General features: G+C 36.8%; 1 protein-coding gene across 3 annotated transcripts in view; it reads left to right on the top strand.

Annotated features, from left to right (window-relative positions):
• Positions 1 to 26411, top strand: part of LOC131151869 (uncharacterized) — a 70005-nt gene that overhangs the window by 24204 nt on the left and 19390 nt on the right. For 2 of the 3 annotated variants that reach the window (XM_058103325.1, XM_058103326.1), the window contains 6 exons: positions 5398 to 5469; positions 5618 to 5753; positions 5869 to 6026; positions 12315 to 12399; positions 18505 to 18704; positions 18886 to 19047. In XM_058103325.1, the coding sequence (XP_057959308.1) occupies positions 5398 to 5469; positions 5618 to 5753; positions 5869 to 6026; positions 12315 to 12399; positions 18505 to 18704; positions 18886 to 19047 (813 nt within the window). Of the gene's footprint in view, positions 1 to 5397; positions 5470 to 5617; positions 5754 to 5868; positions 6027 to 12314; positions 12400 to 18501; positions 18705 to 18885; positions 19048 to 26411 lie in introns of all 3 variants that reach the window. The other variant, XM_058103324.1, reaches the window with a different exon arrangement.

Raw genomic sequence — 26411 nt, 5'->3', positions numbered from 1 at the left:
GATCGTGGATTTCGGCAACGGACGACGCGAAATCCTAGAGAGAGAGAGGGTTGGTTCAAGTTCTAGAGAGAGAGAGAGAGAGAGAGAGAATGAGAGTTTATAAAATAAAAACTAACTTAGCCTTTAAGTAATCAAAATAAATATCTCCTCCAAGATATTTATATATAAATATCTCATCTCCTTTCAAAATATCTTCTCCGAAATATCTCCTCTAAAATATCTCTTTATTTATTTATTTTTTTGGGTCGGGTTACTACACGATGGTTTTGGAAGAAATTCAACTATGATTGGAAATAGACCCCCCCCCCCCCTAACCCACGTCCAACTCCTTAATCAATTTCTTCCTTATTGTCCCATTCGCTATTGTATGGAAAAATATAGAATTATAGTCATCGTCTTTGACCTATTTAAACTTTGTCTTTTCCCTCCAACTTTTTTTTTCCTTTAAAATCACTTCTTCTAGTTTGTTCTTCAAAGATACCATTTTTGTATCCTACTTCCCCAAGAGAGTATCACCTTCTTCCTTCCTATCTAGGTAATCCAACTCATCTAACATACTAACCTTTCTAAACCTTAAATCTACGGACACCTCCGTATTCCACTCTTTCAACTTCTTTTTCATCCTTTTTCTTTTTTTCATGAATCTAAACTCTTCCCAACCCCTCTCCACACCCTTAATCCAAAAATGCACCTAACCAAAAGCTGGAAAGAATCATAGTCTAGACTCCAACCACATATTTTTGGAAATGAAGGGAGTGGAACCCAAGAAACCTTCCTCATTTCCATCATCATAGGAAAGTGGTCGGAAGTAGGCCTAGCTAAAACAATATGAGAGAGAATAGGGAACTCATCCTCCCACTCAGTGCAGGACAAGATCTCTCAAACCACACCCTAATAAACATCTCATTATGCATAGTAGTAGTAACCCTACCTCCCTCCCTCCTTCTCTTGGGGAAACCTCACAACATTAGAATCACCTCTCACTTTCCAGTAGGGGTAGAAAAATCCAAAAGCATGATAAAGCTTGTGCAAAAAAAAAAAAAAAAGAACTCCTAAGGGTTGATCTAGAAGGACCATATATCGAAGACACCCACCATTGACCACAACCATTCACTTCTACCTCGACAGGGAGAGAGGGAAAACCCACTAGACTATCCACTCTAGAAATTGAGTGACTATCTCACTTCACTAGAATGCACCGGCTAACCCCCAAGAAGGTACGAAATCCTAGTATTACAACTTCCTTCTCGAATCCTTATGACAACCCCCCCAATATAAACTCTCAAGAGTAGTCACAATATTGGGTGAAAATCTAAGAAAAACCTCCTTGGTTAAGCCTCTCGTTCTAAAGTCCCCTAGGCCTCTAATATTTCAACTAACAATCTTCATTATCTCGCTCATTTCCCTCCCTTCCCGTCACCTTGCCTTCCCTTATAATTGATGGAAGAGGCTAGAGTTTTTAACTCTTTTTGAACCTTCTTCTTTTTCCACTAATATGTCTTGGGACTGAGGGACTCAAAACCAATCTCATCTCGATCCTAGCAAGACTAACTAATTTCAAACGCAAATCATCAAGGAGCTTATTTGGGTTTGAAAAGTCTCTCTCACTAGCCCCTAGGCCAACACCATAAGCACTTTCCCTAGCAAAACCCTCCTTGTGGCAGAAAGTATCAAAAGAAAAAATGGATTCAATAGGAAGCGGAAGAATACCTTTCCAAATTTATAAGAATTTGGAAAAGCCATAGGAATAGGTACCTTTTCATCATTAACCCCCCCCCCCCCACCCCCCACCCCAACAAAACTAGTAGAAGGAATACCGACAAAGTCCACCATATTAGGAGTAGGCTTAGAAGCAAGGGACAAAAACCCCTTATTAATCAAAACTTTCATAGTATCAAGTTGTGTTTGATAAACTTGCTTGCATAGTATCAAAAAACAATTGAGTGCACCCTTCCGAAACTGATGCATATATTGCGTGTGATCATTGCACCACCCCGATAATTCCTCTCCTTCGCTCTCAAAAAGTCCTTTTGAGAGTTGTGTCGAGACGTCCTCTTCATGCAGCGTAAGTCAACTCTCAACTGTTTAATCAACTATTCCTTCTTAGAATCACTAAATTTGCTCGAGTCATCTTCACTATCAAAAGCCTCTTCTTTATCACCATTACTCAAAGTACCTTTAGCTCTCTGCACAGTAGCCCCTTTGACTAAATCACCATTCCCTCTCATTATATTTAGTGCATAAACTTCCTCCCCTCTATAATGAGAAATCATTGACTTCCTTTCTATTTCCCTTGCACTAGGAATAAAAGATCGCCGACAATCACTAGCAAAAGAAACACTACCTTCTTGCTATTTGGTGTAACTTTACCCAGATTCTTCTGCTTCAAATTCATACCTCCCAAGGATCGTACATCTGAATCTCAAACTTGAATCCTCCGCCTTCAAGCTTGCTTGAGTGCTTTGCTTGACATCCCCTATTGAATTTCTCCCTATCTCCACTCTACCAAGACTACCCACCCGACCACTAGAGAAAGAGCTCAAATCATTTTGGCCCATTTCCTTAGCTCTAGAGGGTCTTGAGTCCACCTCTTTGACTTCTCAACCCATTTACAAACCACCCTTCTTGGCCCATAATGGAGAGGCCCATGTCTTCGTAATTCGTTTCTAGTAATAATAAAGACATTCAAACTTGCTTCCAAATTGTGAAGAATCATTTTTTGGAGGAGGAAATAACCCATCTCCCTAGAAATTTGCTTTTATTTGTAGTCTTTGGGGGTTGTGGATGGAGTGTAATGCGTGTATTTTTTTAGGGAAGAAGTTGTCTCACTGGTTTTGGAAAAGATACATTATTTGCCTTCTCTTTGGTTTGTGGGACAAGGGAATTTTAAGGGGTGAGGTTTTCTGATATTTAGCACAATTGGCCTTATATGTTGGAGTGTTAGTTTGTGATAGTTTTTCTCTCTCTTGTTTTTTATTCTTTAGGTTATTTCTTTGTGTTTTTTTTTTATCCGGATTTTCTAGATATTGTTAAGGAGATGTCTTATTCTCCTAGATGTATATTCTTATTCTATTAGTGAAATTCTTCTTTTATTATGCAAAAAAAATAACCCTGGCTCCATGCAAACTTGGCGAACGCTTCTCTTGGAGATCCTCCTTCCCTTTGCCGAAAGAGCTCTAACAATGTTGGTGAAAGAGCGATTTTCTGAGAGCCTTAAGAAGACACTTGGCTTCTTTAGATGGTTGTTGAGATGAATGATGTTCAAAGAGCGACAATCTGCGCAATTCATGCTACGATTTAGTCCATCACCCTTGAGGTCCTTCATCAAGGCTTCCAGAAACTTCTTCCATCCTTCATTACACTTACCCTCTGGAATTCGAAGAGCTTGCCTCTATGAGAGAACTTCTCAATGCATAGAAATCTGCCCTTCTCATTTATGCATAGACCCAATCGTACCCAGGCCATGTCATTCTCCAAGAATTGGATCCGCCAGTTAACAACTGCTGTCCCTTGATGACACGAACAGATCACCCCCAAGGATCTCAAAATCCACAAAATCTCCTCTTTCTTCAGCAAGATAAAAGAAACATGTTTCCTTGCAAATTCTGAGAGATAGAATGCTGTATAATCAAGGCGGTTTGCATTAAATATTTTGCTTTCTATTTTCATGGTAGAATGGCCACCCATCTTAATCCCTCCCCCAGAGCTGGCACATATTCTGTGCACTGAATGTGTTCATGAAGACTCTGGGAACAGGAAGAATCTTCTCAAAATTTTCCTTTTCCTTTTGATTAGATGGTCTCTGGAAAAAGAGCCTTCGACAGTGTTCAGGCTCAAAGTGGAAAGAAGGAAGGAAATCAGAGAGGTCCACCAACCAGGACAAGGGGATGGTTCGTGCTAGGGCTCCAAACTTTTTTGAACCTGAAAATTTGAGGCTGAGATGACAGCGGCAGTGAGGATGGATGTTGTTGGCAAAGTCGCTGCCTTGCATTGAGAGAAGAACTCGTGGGAGACGTTTAGTATGGGAAGCGAGCAAGAGCTGCCATGATTGTGATCTCAGTGAAGGAACGTGAACCCAAATGATAAAGAGAACTACTGCCTCTCATGATGTCCCATACTGGAATCTCTTTTTTCTCACATAGGTGAATGGTGGCTGGCTCTGCAGAATGTGGGAGAGCTTTCACTGGTTAGGTATCTAGGGGCTTTAGCAAAAATAGAAATGGGAGAGCCATTTGGAGTGTGGCATTTTTTGCCATTCTTTGCATTGTGGATTGAGAGGAATGCTTGAATTTTTAAGGGTCACACAACCTGCTACGGCTTTTACGGGACATTGTGATTTTCCTCGCAGCTACTTTTGAGGTTTATTGCTTTCTGATCTCAAAAGGGATTGGACGGCAGCACTTCTGTAATTTAAATTTCTGTATTTTCTCTTCTTTAAATTTTTAGACAGGATTCCTTGCCCTCCAAGCCTTGTACTCTTTTTTTTGGATATTAATAGATTATTAGATTGCCTTTTCTTATCCCAAAAGAGAAAAAAAAAATAAGAGAGAACAATCCATGGGAAAAAATGGCTGCCTCTTTCTCGAACAACAGATAAACATTTGCTTGGGTTACTCTTATCTAACTCCCTTCACCTTTGCTCTTTGGCTACGTGATTCATATCCTCCTTTTCTTGAATGGTTGTAATATATTTTTCTTAATTTCATGGAGTGCTATGAAAAGAGTTTAAGGCTTGGTAATGATAAGGTTTCATCCAAACAATCATCTTGTTGGGTTCATAGAAAATAAGTCTTAGCACGTGCACTTGCACAGCTTTCTGAGATTGTGAGCCTTTATGTATGTATTTTTTTAGTATGCTGGGCTTCTGACCGCAGCCCCCATAGGGGCAGCCCGCCGAAAACCTCTTTTAAGCCTCCAAATTACTCCAAAGGGGACTTGAACCTCTCTTCTTGATGGAATAGGGAAATGAGGACCAATTGGACTATGATCCTGTTGTCTGAAGATTGTTAGTTCTGTTGGGATTATAAGGGCTTTAGATGAGTAGTTCCTGGAAATTGTAGATTATTCCGAATTTTCCATTCTTTCTATCTGAGTGTAAAAAAAAAAGAGCCTGGGTTGGGAGGCTCATTTTAGAGATCTAGTTGTCTTCAGCTTTTGCAAGTGTTCATTGTCTGGGTTTAGCTTTAGTTGACCTCCAACTAAGACAACCAGCATGCTCTCACAATTTATGCACAAAATGAATTGACAAACTTTGATTGCGTCCCTCATAATTTAAGCACATAACAGGATACATATTGGTAGGTGAATTGGATAAAATTGTAAACATGTGATAATTCTTAAGTTGCTTCATAGGGACAATCTGCTTTTTTGTAATCTTATTTATCTTTGAATATGCAGCTTGGCCAGGCTTTGAGCACTAGGCCAGATATATTGCCTACAATATATTGCGATGAACTTGCTAAGCTACAGGTATATGGGCTTTCCTTAATCTAATCCTTAACGACCTGTTAATTTACTGATTGATCAAGATTATGATAGTATTTTTCTTTTATTTTTGCTTCAAATAGGCTTTAAAATTATCTTTTATTGTATGTTTTTTCAACCTTATTTATGTTAGGATCAAATACCCCCATTTCCGACTCGTGTTGCAATGAAATCTATTGAATCTCAATTGGGTGTTCCTATTTCACAAATATTTGCTGACATCAGCCCAGAGCCCATTGCAGCAGCGTCCTTAGGACAGGTGTATAAAGGTTAGAGGTTTCTGCTTTGGATGGAGGAGAGTTTGTGCCATCAATTGATCCAGACAGTGATCCATAGGTGAAAACTCAAGCTAATTGTTTCATTTTGTTACTTCAAGTCCTGCAGCTCACCTGCATTCTGGAGAGCTGGTAGCTGTTAAAGTACAGAGACCTGGAATGTCACTTTTATTGACCCTAGATGCCTTGTTGTTCAATATGATTGGTGGCCAACTAAAACGATTTGCGAAAGCTCGTAAGGATCTTTTAGTTGCTGTGAATGAGATGGTGAGCCTTCTGTATAAATAGTTTAACTCTTATTGTTATTTAACCAAATGATATCTGTTGCTCATGATTCTGTGTTTTTAAATTTGCTAAGATTTACCACTGTAGAAATCTTGTACTAAATACGGATGCCTATTATGTGGACTCAATCTTGATATCAGAAAGTTTCTCAAATCAATTGATGGGCTTATAGCTCACAATGTTGCAATATTATTTCTGTTATTTAAATTTCTGTATATTTCAATTAAAATATTATAAAATATGTTCTATACATATTTTCTGGGAAGCTGATCTCATTTTGTTGGCTGTGACTGGGTATAGTTTGGACCCTTTACCTTTATTAATAGTGCTCTCTCTCTATCTCTCAACACTTTACACCTTCTTTACATACCTACACTGCACTCAGCTTGGCTCAAACTCCTAACCTCTCACTTTGAGCTCATTTGGGATCCCTCCATTCATTGGTCTTATAGATGGTTGGACATCACAATTTTAGGACATACCTATACTGCGCCTTACTCAGCTAGGCCCGAACTCCTAACCTTATGCATAAGCTATACTGGTTGGTTATTATTTAATTATTTTGATAGGTTATTAAATCTCAATACAACAAATAATGGAGCATGGAGGGCTTTATATGCGCACAGATCAGAAATATCTTTACCCCATTTTAATTAAAAAAGTTCGAGCTACAGGCATGTAAAGTTCTCAAGCTGCATTAAAAGCCTAAGCAAGAAAGTATATTTCACCCGGTATCTACTTAAATTAACTTGGTTGAATAACATGCAATATTTATCAATCTCTCGTCTCTCTCTCCCCCTTGTGAAACCAAATTTCTCCCCCTCCGATGCTTACTGTGCTATGAAGCATTCTAGTGTAGGCTATGATGAACTGAATGATACGGATTGATCAAAGGAAAATTGTTTGATCTACATTTGGACAAGGGCGAGGGGATCTCATCTTTGCCCATGGACAAGAACAATGACGTTCACAACAGATGGGTAAGGTTATCGGAAGAGGCTGCTCCATGGTTTGTTAATGGGTTGTCTGTTTTTGGTCGGATGGAGAGGGGTTTTTGGAGCATTTGCAAAGGTTTTACAAATTACTGGTCATCAATCAGGTGGACAAAGGAGGGAAACTTCCTGGAGTTAGGGTTGGGATGGAAATCTAAGAGATTTTCTGTGTTCATTCGTTGCAGTGCAAAGGGTGATGTATGGCAAAGCTTCGTGAGTGTTTTCTGCAAGGCAGATAAGGAGTTACGGAAATATTTGGGTGGTGTAGTTGCAGATGGTCATATATGCATGAGATTGTGGAGCCAGGTGGTGCTGGAAGGCAATATAAGTGAAGGTGAGGATTGCGATTGCCAAGCTCTTTCTAGAAATCAAGGTATGGTTGCCGAAAGGGAAGAGAGGTGCTGTAGCTGTGGTGGCGTGGTTCAGATATAGAACTCTGGGCTTTCGAAGACAATAGTCGTTGCTAACCAACCAGAACTGTCGGAGAAGGAAGCAAGGAGGAATGTGCCGGGAGGAATGTTTTTAGTATTGGACCTGGCCCAACTAATTGAAAAGAAAGGTTTCTATTTTTTTATATAAACTGCGCCCATTTACTTGAGCAGGCCCAAGGCCTAGGTAAATCTGAGTTGGGTTCTAATGAGGAGTCTAAGGGAGGACCTCATTTTTTGGCCTGCTTACAGAAGGTTAATGGCAAGAATCAAGATGCTGGTTGGGGAATGGAGAACCAAGTCAGTGCAGGATAACAAGAATGAGAAGGCACTGATTTCAGTCCCTGGAACTCAGGGAACTGACAGTGTGAAGAAGGATGCTAGACCCTTTGATAATGAAATTCATACCCAGTCTCCAGCTCTTCAAATTTCTTGGGCTCAACAAACTCCGGAGCATACCCAGAATATTAATAGTTCAGTGTTAGAATTTGATTTTGGTGTTAAAAACATAACTAGCCTCGAAGAGAGTTCAAAAGGTGTGGCGGTAGAACTAAAAAACCAGGAGCTGTTTTGGTGAGATTGATAGTGTCTCCTGTCTGAATTTTGATAGACTTGAGTGTAGTAAGGTGTATGCTCATCGAAAGGCAACTCATATGTGTTTCAAGATGAGGAAGGTGTTTGAAGAGAATGAGAAAATCCTATGTGACAGGGACTATGTTTTTAAGGAGAGATCCTAAAGGAGAACTTAGTATAGTCGAAGACTCTCTTGCAAAGGAGGTTGGGTGTAGCAATGGAACGGAAAGAAAAGGAGGTAAGGAATGGGGGGATTTTTCAGATTCAGAAAGTGATGATTTAGTGAATTTGACTGTGGTGGGAGGTTGTTGGATGAGATCCAAAAACAATATGGATACATTTCTGATTCATGTGACGAAGTTGGAGTTGTCTCATGTTCATCCTCCCCTGTTGGAAGGTCTGGAGGGAGTGTCTATTTCTGGAAATGATGGTTTGGTCAATGATTTACAGTGTAGGGATGGAATATTGTGCTGTCCTGTGGAGGAAATTTCCAAGAAGGATTTAAAAGTTCTAGATCTTCTGGATAGAATGGATTTAAAGTTGAGTGATATTGGAGGAAATGAAGTACACTTGAATGGTGGCAAAATTTGAACGTTGAAAGGTTATGTTTGAAACAATAAGGACAGAATTTTCTCAATTTCAATCGACTAGGTGTATTGTGTCGATTCTTTTGAGTAATATATCTGGAAATGCCCGTCGATTCCTTATTTCGGACACTATTGGTACATTCCACAATAACTGTTACTCAGACATCTTGATAGAGTTATTTATCTCCATTCCATAGATTTCGTTTTTTATTTTTAAAAATGGGTTTGTTGGGTTCGTGGTGATACAAAGTATTTTTGATTATTTGATTAAAAAAGATTAAAAAAAATAACATACATAGCTAAATTTTTACATTTATCTATTCTATATTTTTCTTTATCTAATCAAGTTTGTTCCATTTACGATCTCGAGTTTCCAGACACATCGCACTTCCGCTCGGGTCGAGGCTGCCACTCGGCCCTAAGACGGATCAAAGAAGAGTGGGGAACCTAAAGGGAATTAAAGAATTTGAAGAGGTCAGTGAATTGTGATTGAAAAGGCTTGAAAAGGGGTTTCCTTGGTTAGTTTTGTCTAGTTTCATGTTGTGACCACCTGTTTCATGTTTTTTATTTTTTTATGTTTTTTTGGTTGACTGCTTGTCCCCACAAGTTGTACCTTCTTTTTCCCTATCTAATAGACTTTCTTTTATTATGAAAAAAAAGAAAAAGAAAGAGAGCATGATTTTGCAAAGCTGGCTCCATCTATTTAATATACATGAATAATAAACTGATATGTCTAGGTGATCCTTAATATAGTTTAGAGCACTTGCGTGAAGCTGTTATGGAAGGATATTTCAGCTTGAGCAGCAGCAGCCGCTGCCAGTAGTTGGAGACCAAATTGAGGAAGATCAGAAGTCTCTTGCATTTCAAACACAGAACTCTCCAATTAATGGATGTAGGCAGATAAGGGACAGAACAAGTATGCTGTTTTCTAAGCAGGTTCCAGGTACAAATTCTGCGTTGTAATGTTAGGGTCTGCCATCTTCATTAGAAAGAAGCAATAGTACTGAAGGGGTTAAAGAGAAAGAGCTGACGAAGGAAAGTCTTTTTTCAAACTATTTGGGAGTTTTGGTTGATGATTGTGTTCTGGAGCAAGAGGATGCTGTAGCAGAGTTTTACAAGGGTGATGGTGTTTTAGGTAGGATATCTGATGCCTCAGACCTTAAGGCAAACGGATCTAAGGGTCCCAAGGTTTATACTTGTTGGAAGATTGCACAGATGGGTGTGGATATGAAAAAATTGTTTGAAGAAAAAAGAAAGCACTTTGGTGAGGTAGTGCCAAAGATTTTAAAGAGGAATTTAGGAGTGTTAGTTATTGTGGAAGACAAATGCTAAGAAAAAGATGAACAATTCTTGTGATGGGGTTAGCAAAGGGAAGGAGGTAATGAAATGGGGGATTTATTAGATAGTGAAGGCCATGGTTTGAGTGAGTTTGATTGTGGTAGGGTTTCACTGTTGGATGAAATTAGTGAACAATATGGATATGTTTTTTACTCCAATGACGTTTTAGGGGACATATCATATGTACACCCATCCCATTTGGAAGGATTGGAGGGAGTCTCTATAATTTGAAAATGACAAATTGGGAAATGAGCTGCAGCGCAAGGATGGTGTTTTACCAACACCGGTGGAGGAGATTTCAAGGAAGGGTTTTGAAATTCTGGAATCCATGGATGAATTGGATTTAAAGTCTTGTGATATTGGGGGAAATGAAGTGTGTTTTGATGGGTGTAAAAACAGGGCTAAAAAGGGTCAAGTGAGTCGGCTAAATTGAAGAGTTCGGTGAACTATGAAAGAAAAGGATTGAAGAGAGGGTTCTTTGTTTAATTGTTATTTTTATTTTTATTTCATTTCATTTTATTTTGAGATGGAAATCTTGTCCTTGTTTGTTGTAATTTCTCTTTCTCTATCTAATATACCCTCTTTTAGTATAAAAAAAATAGTTTGTAAATTAAAAAATTAATATTTGAAGTTATTTGTAAAAACTTATTTTTCTTTGAGACTACAAATATGGACTCCTACGTGGGAATTGTGGGATATTGCTGCCACATAATATAGATATATGGACACAATACAGATGCACACGACGATCCCAAAAATTATAGAACATTATATGACATGAACACACTATTAAAGTTATATAATGTTATGTTTATACATGCATATTACATCCAAATATTAATACTAATTTTTACAGAATACTGCATCTAAAAATCTAATAAATAAGTATACATCTCCTTTATTTTATTTATAAAATGAATGCATGATCATGCAAATGGGTCACGTAGGCTGTAGCCGACCCCGCTTAGTGGGACTTAAAGCTTGGTTGTTGTTATCATTGTAAAGAAAACCCTATATATGACTTCTTGTATCTAAAATGTCAGTAAGTTTATTGTAACTGTTTGAAAAGCCTAAGTTGTATTGTTATTCTTTTATGATTAACTTTTGTGAATCAATTACAATAAAATACATTACAATGCATTATTTTACAGTTTGAATGTCTTAAAAAAACTGTTAGAGGAGTTCCAAAGAGTGTTTGGAAAACATGGAGAAGTATGGAGCATTCAAATTGGGTTTTTTTTTTTATTATTTTATTATTTATTTATTTTTATAATTCTAGATACATTTATGAAGTGTTTGATGCATGTAAAGGAAGTGTCAAAAGAGTGTAAGTGCGATGCAATATAGACACTACACAAACATTATACTTTTATAGAATTGCAAGTTCTTCAAAGTTTTGCAATAATTAAAATGTGATACTTATGCTATAAAACGTGTCCTTGGGCCATTGAGCTCCACGCTTTGTGACAGTAGGGGCCGTCATAGTATACGCAGCCTTACCCCTATTTTGTTTTTAATGTGTGCTGCTATGTTGTGATTAATTTGTAATTATGTGTTTTATTTAATTGTAGGTTATAAGTACATCGGTAGTTGTGGTGTATGGTCAGTTATCAAATTCGAATTCAAACTTGTGTCCCACTGCCCTCTCTCTCTTTCTCCCCCTCTCTCTGTTGCATCCCTCTCCCTCCTTCACTTACTTTATCCTCCTCCTCCCTTCATCTTCCTTCTTCCCTTCACCTCTTTCTTTTCCCTTAATTCTGTCTCAGTCTCTTGCTGTTCTGTTATGTGTCAGACAGCCACAATTTTTTTGGGTGGTAGTCAGTGCCTCCATACTAGCTGTGTCCCCATATTTTACTGGGGTATCACAATCAAAGATTTTATGTTGAATCCTAGCTTAATCAAGAGATGGAGGCATTGTTCTGTTTTCTTTTCTCAGATGATTGTTAGATTGGCAGAGTAAGTTGTGGCTATAAAAGTGTGCTAGAGGATTTAATGTAGCCCTAGAGGAGAGAGACTGGAGCGTGTCGCACTGCAATTGTTCCTCTTTTCTGTCTTGTCTTTGTTCTGTTAGTTTGTTTATGGTGTAAAATTTTGGCAGTGTCTGACCCCTTATCAGGATACACTTATTGTACACTTCATTTTATCATTTTATCTTTTGATATGATTAATATTTCACAATTTTTAAAATCATTGATTAGCAGACCAATCAATATTCATGAATTCTAGCTCACATTAACTCATTCCATTGTTTTTGTTTCTTTTTGTGTAGCATTTTCAGTTTTTTCATTTTCTTTCGTGAGATTGGCAATATTCATGCTTAGCAATATCTTCAGGTCTCTGTTTAATGGACAGGTAAGACACATGTTTGATGAAATTGATTACATCCTAGAGGGACAAAATGCTGAGCGCTTTGCTTCTCTCTATGGCTCTTTCCCCTGTAAGTTCTACTGTTGTATATCACTGTTACATGTAGATCAATCAATTGCTGTGGCATGTTTTTTGACTAGGAAGATTGCACAAGAATAAAAGTCTGGAGTATATCTTGCATAATAGTTGATTCATTACCATATAAATATAATGTCACTGCTAGATATTTATCTGGGTTGGACAAAAGAATTTGATATATTTTTATTAAATTTATTTGCATTTAAGAGTTTGATTCATTTATTGAAGAGGTCAGCTGTTTGATCATGTTTGTTTTCTGGATTTGGTTCGGTCAGAGTGATTGCATCAAACACATTGTATACTCTTCTTTTATGTTTTCTTTTTATTATCTTTATTTACTTTATTCCAAGAAGTTGATTTCAGCCGAAAGGAATGCATGTAAAGCACCATGTTTTTTTTTGTTTTGTTTTTTGTAGAGCTTGCTTGCCTTGAATATTACTTGCACAATGCTTATCAGTCTCTTTTTTTTTTTTTGTGTCTTTATTTTTATTTTTATTTTTATTTTTTTATAATGATTGCCATAGAGTTGGAGGGCACTTGACTGCATTTGGTTTGTCATCTTTGCTATTTTTGGCTGATAGCTATATGTGATATGTGCTGATGAAATCTTCTTCAAAACTCTAGAAACAATCTCATTACTCTATGTATGCGTGTGTGAGGCTTTGAGTGGACACACAAAAAGAAGGATGAATAGGTCATCGCCTCAAAGCGACAGGCTGTGTTGGCGCTTGGGTACGATGTCAAATATGTGAGAGTTCCCGCATCATTTCTAGACGTGGGTGGGTAAAGAAGTTAGTTCAAGAGACTAGGATTAGATTAGCAACTTGGAATATAGGGACCCTTACTGGTAAAAGCATGGAACTGTGGACACAATAATTAGAAGAAAAATTAATCTAATATGCCTTCAAGAAACTAAGCGGGGTGGAGAGAAAGCTAGAGAAATTGAAAACATATGATTCAAACTTTGTTACTTTGCATAAGAAAAACATAAGAATGGGATAAGAATTATTATAGACAAAAACATGAAAGATAGTGTCGTAAATGTCAAAAGAGTAAGAGATAGAATTATAAAAATCAAGATGGTCTTAGGCCAAGAGATAATAAATGTCATTAGTGTTGATACTCCTCAAGTAGGCTTAGCAGAAAACTTAAAGAGACAATTTTGGGAAGATATGGATAGGGATATCAGGGATTGAGAAAATATTCATTGGACCATATTTGAATGGACACTTTGAAAGGGATAATAAAGGTTATGAGATGCATGGAGACCAAAATGACTCTAGGGAGATTACCTTAGACTTCGCCATGTCATATGATTTTACTACAATGAATACTTACTTTAGAAAGAGATAATAACACTTAATAACCTTCAGAAGTGGACAAAATAAAAGTCAAATAGTTTTTTTCTTAACTAGGAGGTAGATTGTTTATCATGTAAGGATTGTAAAGTTATCATAGGTGAAAGCTTAACCAAGCAATGTAGAGGTTAGTCTTAGATATGTATTATAAAATGGAAGAGAAAGGATAAAATAAATCAATGCAAGAGAACTAGGTGGTGGAATCTAAAGGGAGAAATATAAAAAAATTTAAAGATAAAATGATCAAAGCTAATGATTGGACTATAGAGGATGGTGTAGGCACCAACACTCTTTCAAGTAGGATAGCTAGCTTTGTTAAAAAGACAGAAAAAGAAATCTTAGATGAATCAAGAGGAAGATTCTTGAAAAACAAAGAAAGTTGCTAGTGGGATCATGGCCAAAAAGCTGTAAAGACAAAAATAATTTGGTAAAAAGCATGACAAAAATGTAGAAGCATGGAACATTTTGAAAAGTATAAAAAGGTGAGAAAAGATGCAAGAAAGGTCGTTAGTGAAGTTAAACATAGATCATTTAATAATTTGTATGCTAGATTAGATGCAAAAGAAGGGGAAAGAGACATATTTAAACTTGCTAGAGCTAGAGAATGAAAGAGTAAGGATTTAGGTAATGTAAAATGTATAAAAATGAGGATGATATTTTCTTGGTTAAGGAAGAAGAAATAAAAGAAAGATGGTGAAGTTACTTTAGTAAGCTATTTAATGAAAACCAAGTAGAATACTTAAACTTAAATTTAAAAAATGAAGAAAAGGCTAATAGTATGAGATTTATTTGCAAAATTAGAGTTAATGAAGTTAAGTTTGCACTAAAAAGGAGATTAAAAATGGAAAATTTATAGGACCAGATAACATCCCAATTGAAGTTTAGGAATGCCTAGGTGATAATTAATTTATTTAGCACACTTATAAGCACTAAGAAAATGTCGGATGAATGGAGAAAAAGCACTTTACCTATATACAAAAATAAAGGAGATTCAAAATTATTATTACTAGTGTGGAATTAAACTTATGAGTCGTACAATGAAATTGTGGGAAAAGGTTGTTGAACAAAGGTTAAGATTAGAAACGAAGGTTTTGGAAAATCGAATTTGGTTTTATGCTTGGGAGATCTACTACTGCAGCTATATATCTTTTTAAAAAATTAATGAAATAGTTTTAAGGAAAAGAAAAGGGACTTACATATGTTATTTATTGACTTAGAGAAAGCATATGATAAGATACATGAGGAAGTTTTATGATGGATTTTAGAAAAAAGGGTGTACATAGTAGGTATATTGATGTCATTAAGGATATGTACGATAAAGTAATGACTAGTGTTAGGACTATAGGTGGGGAGACTAGAGAATTTCCACTCACAATAGATGTACATCAAGGATTTGCTTTGAGCTCTTATCTTTTTGCTTTAGTGATGGATGAACTAACTAGAAGTATCCAAAATGAGGTTCCATGGTATATGTTGTTTGCAGATAATATTGTCTTGATTGATGAAACTAGGGGTGGAGTAGAGTCTAAGTTAGAATTATGGAGAGCAGTTTCGAATCTAGAGGCTTTAGGATAAGTACAAATAACATAGAATATATGAAATGTAATTTCAATTGTAGAAGTAGGAATGTTGGAGACAAAGTTATACTTGATGATGAAGAAATCAATAGCACTAGTATATTTTGATACCTTGGATCTATTATGCAAGATGAAGGAGAAATTGAAGATGCAATGCATAGAGCTAAAGTAAGTTGGGTAAAATGGAGAAGTGCTTCAATTGTGCTGTGTGATTGTAGAATACACTTAAAATTAAAAGGGAAGATTTATAGGACATCTATAAGACCAGCTATGCTATATGAATCAAAATGTTGGGCAACTAAGAAACAACATATTCAAAAAGTGTAAGTTACCGAAATGAGAATATTAAGATGGATGAGTGGTATAATGTTAAAAGATAAATTAAGAAATGAACATATTTACGGTAAGTTAGGTGTAGCTCCTACAGAAGATAAGATAAGGTAGGGACAACTCAAATGGTTTGGGCACTTGCAACGTTGGTCACCTAGTGTGCTAGTGAGGAAGAGCGAGTTAGTTATTGTGAAGGGCAGTAGAAGGGGTAGGGTAGACCTAAAATACTTAGAATGAGATAGTGAGTAAGGATTTAACAGTCCTGAAATTTTCAAAGGAAATTGTCCATGATTGCATAAAATGGCAGGAAAGGATTCATGTAACCAACCCCACCTAGTGGGACTTAAGGCCTGGTTTGTTTGTTGTTGTATCATGCCAACAAGGCCCTCTGATCTTGCTGAAGATTGGAGAAGCAAATTCCACTAGTGCAGCCAGATGAATATGCCTACAAAAAAGCAAGGAGAACTCTGCTGCAAAGCATGTGCAGAGGAAAAGAATAACCAGGCATCATATGCACATTCGTCTCAAACCAAGTGACCGAAAACACCACATAAATAGCGGCCAACCACAACCTTCTTGCATCCTTGCTCTTCTCAAAGCCTCTGCAAAAAGATCAGCAGAAAAGCCTCCAAAGAGCTGGGACACACCCAACATTCAAAGCTAAAACAAAATCACTTATTCTGTAAGTTTGATACCACAGAGCAGTGCAAGAATAAATGAGAATATGAGTCTTCACTGCCACTGCACAAAAATGAAAATCTCACTAAACAAAATCCTCATCAAGAATAAAAAAAAAAAAAACAAAAAAACAAAAAAAGAAGAAGAGGAATTTGATGCATCATGAAGCATGATTAGGTGAAAAAGAGGGGGAAAAAATGCTATTGAAAAGTTGTGCTTCCTCCAATATATATCCTCCCAAAGCCAGCCCCAAGAACCATCTCTCACTTTATACCTAATAGAAGGATAGAATAAGGAAGAGATCTGTGTGACAAATATGTATGGTTTTTCATTAGTAATTCTAATTTTAAAATTAGCATCTGAAGCATTCTCCTAAAAGCTAAATTTATTCTTGATCACTTTCCTTTTAACATCCCACTAAATAGACTCTCTCATCATCTGCTCCAACTTGCTCTCAAAATTTTATGTCAAAACAAATAAATAAATAATTTGTAGAGATACAATGCTAATATCAAGCATAGGATTTTTATTTTTCAATAAACAGTGCACTTAAGGTACATATTAAACAAAGTGCCTTTTATGATAGATTAAATATACGTCTTTAAGGTGTAGTCTATTTTATTGTTAGGGACCATCATTTGTTATAGCGAGACACTGTCATTTATTATGTAGGAATTCACTTGTAATTTAAACTTCGTTTGTCGTACAGGAGTAGACTGTGTGTGTATGGTGATGCTTTAGTAGCATTTTGGTTTCTCAAAACGTTTGCTGAAGCTCGTTCTTTGGGCTCCACACAAAATTACGAAAAAAAAAAAAATTGCGAATGTTGGACTAGAAGCTCATCTTATGAACCTACTAATTGAACTTACTCAATTTGGTAATCAGTGGACCTAGTTAATGCAGCCATATTTTATTTTATTTTGCATTTTTTTAAATATCTTAAAAATATTGTAAGTTTGACGCTTCAATCAAGGCCTATTTGATATTGGATGGGACCCAAATTCAATCAGCAAGCTAGGCATGACTTATTTCAACAGTCAAGACTCGCGCACACCTGCAGACAATAGACCTACATGCTCTTATACAAAATTTCTGTTGGAAGTTCAACAAATCATCTGAAATTTATAGAAATCTCAAAATTTTTGTGAAAATTGTTGAAATTTTAACTATATAATGAAATTTTCTTAGAATTCAAAAGTGAGATTTAGATGTGAAGTTAAATTTCTTCCTTAGTTTATCTTATCTTTTTTTCTTTTTTAAACAAAAAGATTACAAGGGCTTTTTTGAAATTATATGAAAAAATAAACTTAGATATTAGCAACAACAAATTAAACCTAGATATTAGCAACGACATTTTATTTAACCATTCATGTCTAAATTATATTTATTTGTGTAATAAATAATATTTAATTGATATATGAATTTCATTATATTAACTGAATTGTTTAATGCACATCATGTATTATACTATGAATATGTTTAATACACATATTATGTTGCACTGCATACACAAAGTTGATGTATTTAATTTATAATATGTTAGTCCTAAAACTTGCATTATTATGTCTATTAACCATTTCTGGAGTTTCATAAAAGAACTCCATGGTTTACTAATAATTTACTTCATTTTTTGAAATCGAAATCGAATTGACAATAAAATCAAAATTTCCATACTTTTGGAGTTTTGAAATTTTAGTTGAAGTTGAAATTTAAGACCTTTACACACACCCCTCGGGGTGTTGTGTACCCATCTTCCTAGGACACACTTGCATTAGATAATCATGCTAATAATATACATGTTGACAGAAAACTGAGGCTCTGAATTGTTAGAGCTGCAGTTTTTTCCTTCACGGTATCATTTTTCTCTTAGTACTTTCCAATCCGTGATAATATATTTAGCTGTCTTATCTAGGATGTAGGATTACTTGGCCAAGTACATGTACTGTTCAAGTGTGTTTATTTCTTTATATTTTTTTGTTACCTCTCTTTCTCCCCTTTCTTCACCCTTTCTAGCTGTCCGTCCCTCTGCCTCTTCCTCTTCTTCCTTGAAGTGTCTTTTCATTTTATTTTTTTTTCATTTAATTAAATATTGATTTGTTCTTAACTCTTTGAAGGCAGAAAATGGCAAATTAATCATTACTATTTGATTAGCAGGTAATTACCATAAAAATTCTCCACGGCTTTCTGGGAATCCTATTGAATACATGAATGCAAACCGCATTAAAGTTCCAAAAATATATTGGAACCTTACGCGCAAAGCTGTACTCACAATGGAATGGGTAGATGGAATTAAACTTACGGATGAAACTGGCCTAAAGAAGGCTTGTCTAAAACGAAAGGAACTGATTGACCAGGTATTGTAGAGAAATAATGACTTGGTTTTCTTTAGTAATTTTCTAAAAAATTCCCCATCCTTGTCAATGCACGTTTATTTCATGTAAACATTCAGCTATATCTTCAATAACTTTGTTGGAAATAAATTTGGTTAATTTGTTTTAATATTGAACATTTATCTTATTTTATTTGGCTTCTTAGGGATTATACTGCTCCTTGAGGCAGCTGCTTGAGGTAGGGTACTTCCATGCTGACCCTCATCCAGGAAACCTTGTTGCCATGGGTGATGGATCTCTTGCTTATTTTGACTTTGGAATGATGGGAGATATTCCACGTCATTATCGTGTAGGGCTTATTCAAATGGTAAGAAACTATTTGATATTTAAAGGATACTTTACATAATGAAACGACTTCATTTTTCATTTTATATGTAGGGCTTGCAGTATCTTAGATTTTTTTATTTTTATTTTATTTTTATTTAAGCCTCGACTGAGTCAATGTTTAGTGTTCTTTATTTTATGACATCCATGGTGTTATGAGCTGAGCTTGTTCAAGGTATTATGCTTGCCTGTGCCCACTTCTCTTGCGTACATGGAATAGGTAACCATCATGTAAATAGTAGTGTATGTTGTATTCATTGACTGTGTTTATGCCTTGGTGTAAAATGAGAGAATGACTTGGTCAGTTTTATGTTTCCCAGTGCTTGAGCTAAAATAGTGTGTTAAACTCTCTAGCGGAGGGTGAGATTTTAACAGTCATTGTAAAACTCTGTAGCATTTATAAATGTGTGTAGCCTTCATGCCTCCCTTGCTAAACACACATTGATTACATGAGATACTTACAATTGACTAGTGCAGAAGTTCTATAACTAGTGTTGCTCGACTCTTCACGTGGTGTGAAGTGTTCGGCTCATGATAGTTGATATTAAAGCTTAATTATTGTTTCATGAAGTTTTGTCGCCTTCTTATTGTCGAATTGTGTAAAGCATTGGTAAGAGACCATGCCAACCAATGCCGAGAGAATTGAGGCATTAAAGGCACAAGCTGAGATGGCCAACAATGTGGCCGTGGAGTGACTAAACTTGCTAGATGTGTTGATATATTGGAGGGATCACAAAAAAATCAACAAGGTTCTATTATGGAAACGTTAGAGAACTTGCGCTACAGTAGAAGCTTTGTATATCCAAATGGGGGAATCTAAATGCCAATGTGAACCCAATGGTTCATGTTGTTAAGAATTCAAATTCTATAGGATAGAGTATGCAAGAACAAGGGTACCAAAACCCTAAGCGTATGGGGGGTGCCCATGATGCTGAGGAATTGGAGAACCTCTGATTTGACATGGAACAATAATTTAATGCCATAAGGATCAACTCAAAGGTGGTGAAAGTATTCTTGGTGACTACGTACTCGAGTGCTGATGCTAAGTTATGGTGGCATACCAAGTACGATGAGATATAGGATGGACAGTATAACTGATAGTTAGGGAGACTTGAAGAGAGAGCTCAAGACCCAATTCTTTCTTAAGAATGTTGAGTTCAAACCGTAAGCATATAGGGGGGGGGGGGGGTGCTTGTCATGTTGAGGAGTTGGAGAACTTCTTATTTGACATGGACCAATAATTTTATTCCATAAGGATCGACTCAAAGGTGGCAAAAGTATTCTTGGTGACAATGTACTCGAGTGGTGACATGCTAAGCTATGGTGGTATACCAAGTAAGATGAGATATAGAATGGACAGTGTATAACAGTTGCGGAGACTTGAAGAGAGAGCTCAAGGCCCAATTCTTTCTCAAGAATGTTGAGTTCATTACTCTGTGCAAACAATTCTTCTATTTGACATTGGATTTCTAAGACATGTTAGAAAAAGGCAAGCTATTCTATTTTCCTAAGGGTTGAAACCGTGGGCTAGAGTAGAACTTCATCGACAAAGAGTTCAAGACTTGCCTACTTCATAGGCTACTACAGAATATTTGATTGACTATGTTGGAGAAAGTTTCACAATGTCCAAAAAGAGTGGCATGTGGGTTGGAAACAATGGAAAGTCTTTCAAGAGTGGCAAGCCTAAAAGTGGGAAGCTAACACTAATGCATCAACTTCAAAAGAAACTTTGTGTCTCGGTATTTTGACACATCTAATGGTAAGGGTAAGGTGGCATGCTTCTTATGTTGAGGTCCTCATACAGTTGCTAATTGCCTTAACAAGTTATTGTTTAACGCCATGCAAGCTTCCACTGCAAAAGGGGCCCTAGGAAATGATGAGGATGAGCAAGAAACCCCAAGGATGGGTGAAATACATTTACTCAACATGTTAAAAAGGTGGGAAAAAGAACCAAAAGTTACCTAAGCAAAACGGTTAATGTTTGTGGATTTGCAAATCAATGAGAAGAGCACCCATGCTATGGTGGATACTAGGGCTACCCATAACTTTGTCATATAGGCAGAAGCATAGGGACTCAATTCGAACTTGGAGAAGGACTTAGGACGCATGAAAGAGGTTTAACTACATAGCTTAACCTACGCTAAGTGTAGCCAAGAAAGTAATTGTGAAGCTTGGACAGTGTATGAGTCATGTGAATTTCATAGTCGTGCCGATGAATGATTTCCAAATGAGACTTGGAATGGAATTCTTAAGGGAGACTAAGGTGGTGTCAATGCCATTTGTTAGTTCTCTTTGTCTAATGGAGATAACTTGCATGGTGCAAGTTGTTGTGAAGAAAGGGGATGACAAGAAGTCCCTTTCAGCCATGCTACTCTAGAAAGGGTTAAAAAGAGGTGAACAAACATAACTTGTCATGTCAGTGGTGAACGAAGAGGTAGGCTAAGAGTAGATGCCTATTGCGATCCCAGCTTTGTTGGATGAATAAAGGTTGTGATGTCAGATAAGTTATTGCACAACTTGCCACCACAACAAGGAGTGGAGCATGAGATCGAGTTGTTAATAAGGGTGAAGCCTCCTAATAAAGGGCCATATCAGATGGCACCTTTAGAGTTAGTGGAGTTGAGCAAGCAACTTGATGAGTTATTGGAAACAGGCTACATGCGTCCTTCCAAAGCACCATTCGGAGCACTAGCGTTGTTTCAAAGGAAACATGATGGGAGCATGCAAATGTGTGTGGAGTACTGCGTGCTTAACAAGGTGACTATGCAAGACAAGTGTCCGATTCCATTGATTTCTGATTTTTTTTATCAACTAACTCATTCCAAGCACTTCACCAAAATTGACTTGTGGCTAGGCTATTATCAAGTGAGGATAACAAATAGTGATGAGCCGAAGACTACCTATGTGATATGGTATGAATTCTTGGTCATTCCCGTTGTCTTGACGAATGCACCAGCAACATTTTGCATAGTAATGAACCAAATGTTTGTTTGTACCTCAATAAGTTTGTTGTGGTATACCTAGATGGCATTGTTGCCTACAATTCACTCTTGAGGAACTTGAAGAGCATCTATGGAAGTGTTGTGGTATATCTAGATGGCATTGTTGCCTACAATTCACTCTTGAGGAACTTGAAGAGCATCTATGGAAGGTGTTCAACAAGCTGAAACTAAACAACCTTTTTATGAAGAGATAGAAGTGTCTTTTGCTTAGAGAAGTATCAAATTCATTGGGCATGTTGTTGAACAAGGTCATATCCGGATCGCTATTGGAAAAGTGAGATTTATTCTAGATAGGAAGATGCCAACGACATTGAAGGAGTTGTATTTCTTTCTTGGACACACCTACTATTATTGCAACTTTGTAGAGGGGTACTCGAGCAGAATTGCCTTGTTAACAGAACTACTAAAGGAGGGTCATATGTGGAATTGGGCAGGGGGTTGCCATGGAGCCTTTGACAACTTGAAGAAAGTCATAATCTGAGATCCAATACTTGATACAGACAGATGCATCAAACTATGCCCTTAGTGGAGTCTTGTTACAAGATGGGCATCATGTTGCTCGTGAGAGTCGTATGCTCTTAGTGAAGCGAAGCGAAAGTACACAACTTAAGAGAAGGAGAAGCTAGAGGATACATTGTCTTTGAATGTGGTGGCATTACCTACTTTGGTCGATGTTTATGGTGAAAATTGATAAGTTGTCTATCAGTCATTTCTTTACGTAACCAAAGTTCTCACCCAAGTTGTCTCATTGGCAACTTCTTGGTGGAGTTTGATTTCTTATTCAAGCACAAAGTGGGGTGGATAAATCAAGTCATAGATGCATTGTGAGCAGGAAAACCAAGCTTGTGGCCTTATAGATGGTAACACACTTGATAATAAGTAAGGTTACCATGACAATGGGGGAGGGCATTAAGAAGAACCTTGTTAAAAATTCAATGGCCCAAAACCTTATGAAGTTGGTGGAAGAGGGCAAAGCACACTAGTTTTTGGTGGAGGGATTGCTAATGACTCATGGTAATTGGTTCTTTTTTCCTCGAGCTAGTGATCTAAGGAAGGCACTGTTGAGAGAGTGTCGTGACACTATGTGGGCAGGCCACTCAAGATGGCAATGAACTTTGATATTTTTCAAGTAGAGGTACTATTGGCCACAATAGGAGTAGTAATGGGGAGAAGATTAAACTTGATAATCAAGAGATTAATAGCACTAATAGATTTAGATATCTTGGATCTATTATGCAAGTGGAAGGGGAAAATTGAAGAAGACATGGTACATAGAATTAAAACAAGTTGGGTATAATGGAGGAGTGCATCAAGTGTGTTGTGTGATTGTAGAATACCCTTAAAATTAAAATGGAATTTTTATAAGATAGCTATAGGGTCGGCTATGCTTTATGTTTAGAATGTTGGGCAACTAAGAAACATGTACAAAAGTAAAAGTTGCTGAAATGCAAATGTTAAGGTGGATGGGTGGTATAATATTAAAAGATAAAGTGAAAAATGAGCATATATGCAATAGTATAGGCATAGCACCGATCGAAGACAAGATAAAGGAGGGGTGGCTTAGATGGTTTGGGCATTTGAAACATAGGCCTAGTAGAGCACCTATGCGGAGTGAGTTAGTTATTGTTTCTGGCATGAAAAGGGGGTAGGCCTAAAATAACTTGGAATGAGGTAGTGAGGAAGGATTTAATAGCCCTTAATCTAATAGAAGAAAACGCTCTTGATCGGAAGAATTTGCGGAAAAGGATTCTTGTAGCCGATCCCACCTAGTGGGACTAAAGGCTTGTTATTGTTGTTGTTATTATTATTGTTGTTGTTGTAGGTACTATTGGCCATACAAGCAAGATGAGGTTGTCGAGTATACTCACGCTTGTCTAATCTACGAGCAACACAAGGTGTAGTGGAAGAAGACTGCAAGCCTATTGGAGCCTCTTCGAGTACCAATGAGACCGTGGGAGAGAATCTCACTTGATTCATCACCATATTGCCCAGAGTTGGAGATGTATGGTTTATTCTTGTGGGTGTAGATAGGTTTTGAAAATATGGTTCTTTCATAACCGCACCAAAGTATTCTTCTGTAGAGAAGACAACACAATTTTTCTTCAAGCATATCATGAAGTATTGGGGTGTTCCCCAGGACATGACCAAGACTCAAGATTCTTGGGGAATTTTTTGATAGAACGTTTTAGAATCCTTAGTTTACAGCTTGACATTTTTCAAGCTACCACCTGTAAACCGATGGACAAACAAAGAGATTCAATAGGCTACTAGACCTGTGCCATTTCGTCACCGGCAACTAGAATCAATTAGTGTAGCTACTTGACGTGGCTCAATTATGTTTCAAAGTCCTAAAGAGCTCAACAACCAATAAATGTCCTTTTGAGCTTGTAATAGGCCATGAACCATTGTTAGGATTAGTCGTACGGAGAAAAGAGTTCAAAAGCATACATCTTGACCAAAGAACGGAGACAAAACACGAAGATCGACTGAGTTTACTTGGAGAAATCTTCCAAGCGGATAAAGAAGTGGGCAAATTAGAGGAGAAGACCGTTGTACTTCAACGTGAGTGCTTGGTGCTTGTTAAGCTCCAATCAAAACATATCAAGTCACTATGAGGTTGAGATAGGAGACTACTTCGCAAATATGAAGAACCAGTCCCCATCTTGGCTAAAGTCGGGAAGGCCTCTCATAGGGTTGATCCTCCAACTTGGACAAAGGTGCATCATGTGTTTCACGTTAGCTGCCTCAAGCCATTCATCACTGACACTGAAAATTTGAGCAGAAGTTAGTTAACCAGAGCACTGTTGAAGACAGCGCACCTGACATAAGAGAAGTTGAAGTTATCCTTATAGATAGAAAGTTCACATCATTAAGGAAGAAGTGACAGGAGTTCTTAGTGAAGTGGAAAGGCTTTGAAGATGAAGAAATCAGTTGGATGTCAACAAAAGACATGGAACTATTCATGGACAAAGTTGAAGAGTAAGCGTCAAAGCGTACAAGGATGTTGATGCAATCAACAATCTTTATTTAATTTTCTCCTTAAAATCAAGTGTTGTTGTTTCTAGGTGCTAGGGCTATTTTTTGTAATTTCTAAAAAAAATTGTAATAGTCAGGGGTACTTTTGTGATTGTAGTTGTTTTTGGTGGGGCTTTAGAAGATAAGTGGCTTTTAGACGGAGTTATGTGCAAAATAGGAGTTGGCTTCTTTTGGAAGCTTTAGGCATAGTATAAACTCTTCAGCCACTTTGCTACAGGTTTTTGGCATTTTATCATTGAGAAGATTTTTCTCCAAAGCGCAGCTCCAGACCAGCTAGTGTTGTCAAGATTTGGAGGCTAGGGTTTTGAGGATTCGACCCCATGGTGCCTGCCAATTCCTCCATCGCAGCTAAAGGCACAAGAGACTAGCAGAAATCTGCTCTTACTGTTCTGAAACAGCACCAGGGCAGGTACTCAGTTTGAGGATTAAGTTGCTGTTGTGTCCCAGAATCTGTCTTATTTGCTGAACTGAAATTCTCAACAGTCATCTCTTCATTGTTTTACGGATTTAGTAGTTACTTGAGTCAAAGAAGCTTGCTAAAACTCTATCTTGAATCTGAGTCTTTATTTCTGAATTTCTTGTTCTATCCCCACGCCGATTTGCATCAAATTGGTATCAGAGCAAGTTTGATTTTGTGGGTTCATGGCTGGAAGGGGTGGAAGAGGAAATAGAAACCCTAGAGGTAGATTTCATGGTCTTAAATTACCACAAGATTGACAAAATTTCCGATTTCCGTCACCCTCAAATTCAAAATACCAGTCGATTTCTATTGTACATAATTTCCATTGAAATTTCAATGAATCATCTAAAATTTATCAAAATCTCAAAATTATAGCGAAACTTGTCGAAATTTGAACTATGAAATGAAATTTCCTAGAATTTAAATGAGAGATTTAGGAGTGAAGTGAAATTCCTCTCTTAATTTGTTTTATTTTTTATTGAAATAAAAAGATTATTAGGAAAGCTTTTGAAATTATATGAAAAAAATAAACTTACAACAACATTTTATCTAACCATTCATGTCTAAATTATCATTATTTGAATAATAAATAATATTTAAATGATTTATAAATTTCATTTGTATTAATTGATAATATGTTTAATGCACATTATCTTGTAAATCTGTTTGATGCACATAATATATTACAACATTTCTACCTCATATACAATGTAGATGTATTTAACTTGTAATATATTAGTCCTAAAACTTATATTATTATGTTTATTAACCATTTTTAAAGTTTCATAAAAGAATTCCATGCTTTTCTACTAATTTCCATTATTTTATCGAATCGAAGTTGAAATTGAC

This window comes from Malania oleifera, chromosome 3 (genome assembly GCF_029873635.1).
Source record: "Malania oleifera isolate guangnan ecotype guangnan chromosome 3, ASM2987363v1, whole genome shotgun sequence".
NCBI lineage: Eukaryota > Viridiplantae > Streptophyta > Magnoliopsida > Santalales > Ximeniaceae > Malania > Malania oleifera.
The sequence above is the reverse complement of the archived record's forward strand: the minus strand, read 5'-3'. Positions and strand labels throughout refer to the sequence as shown.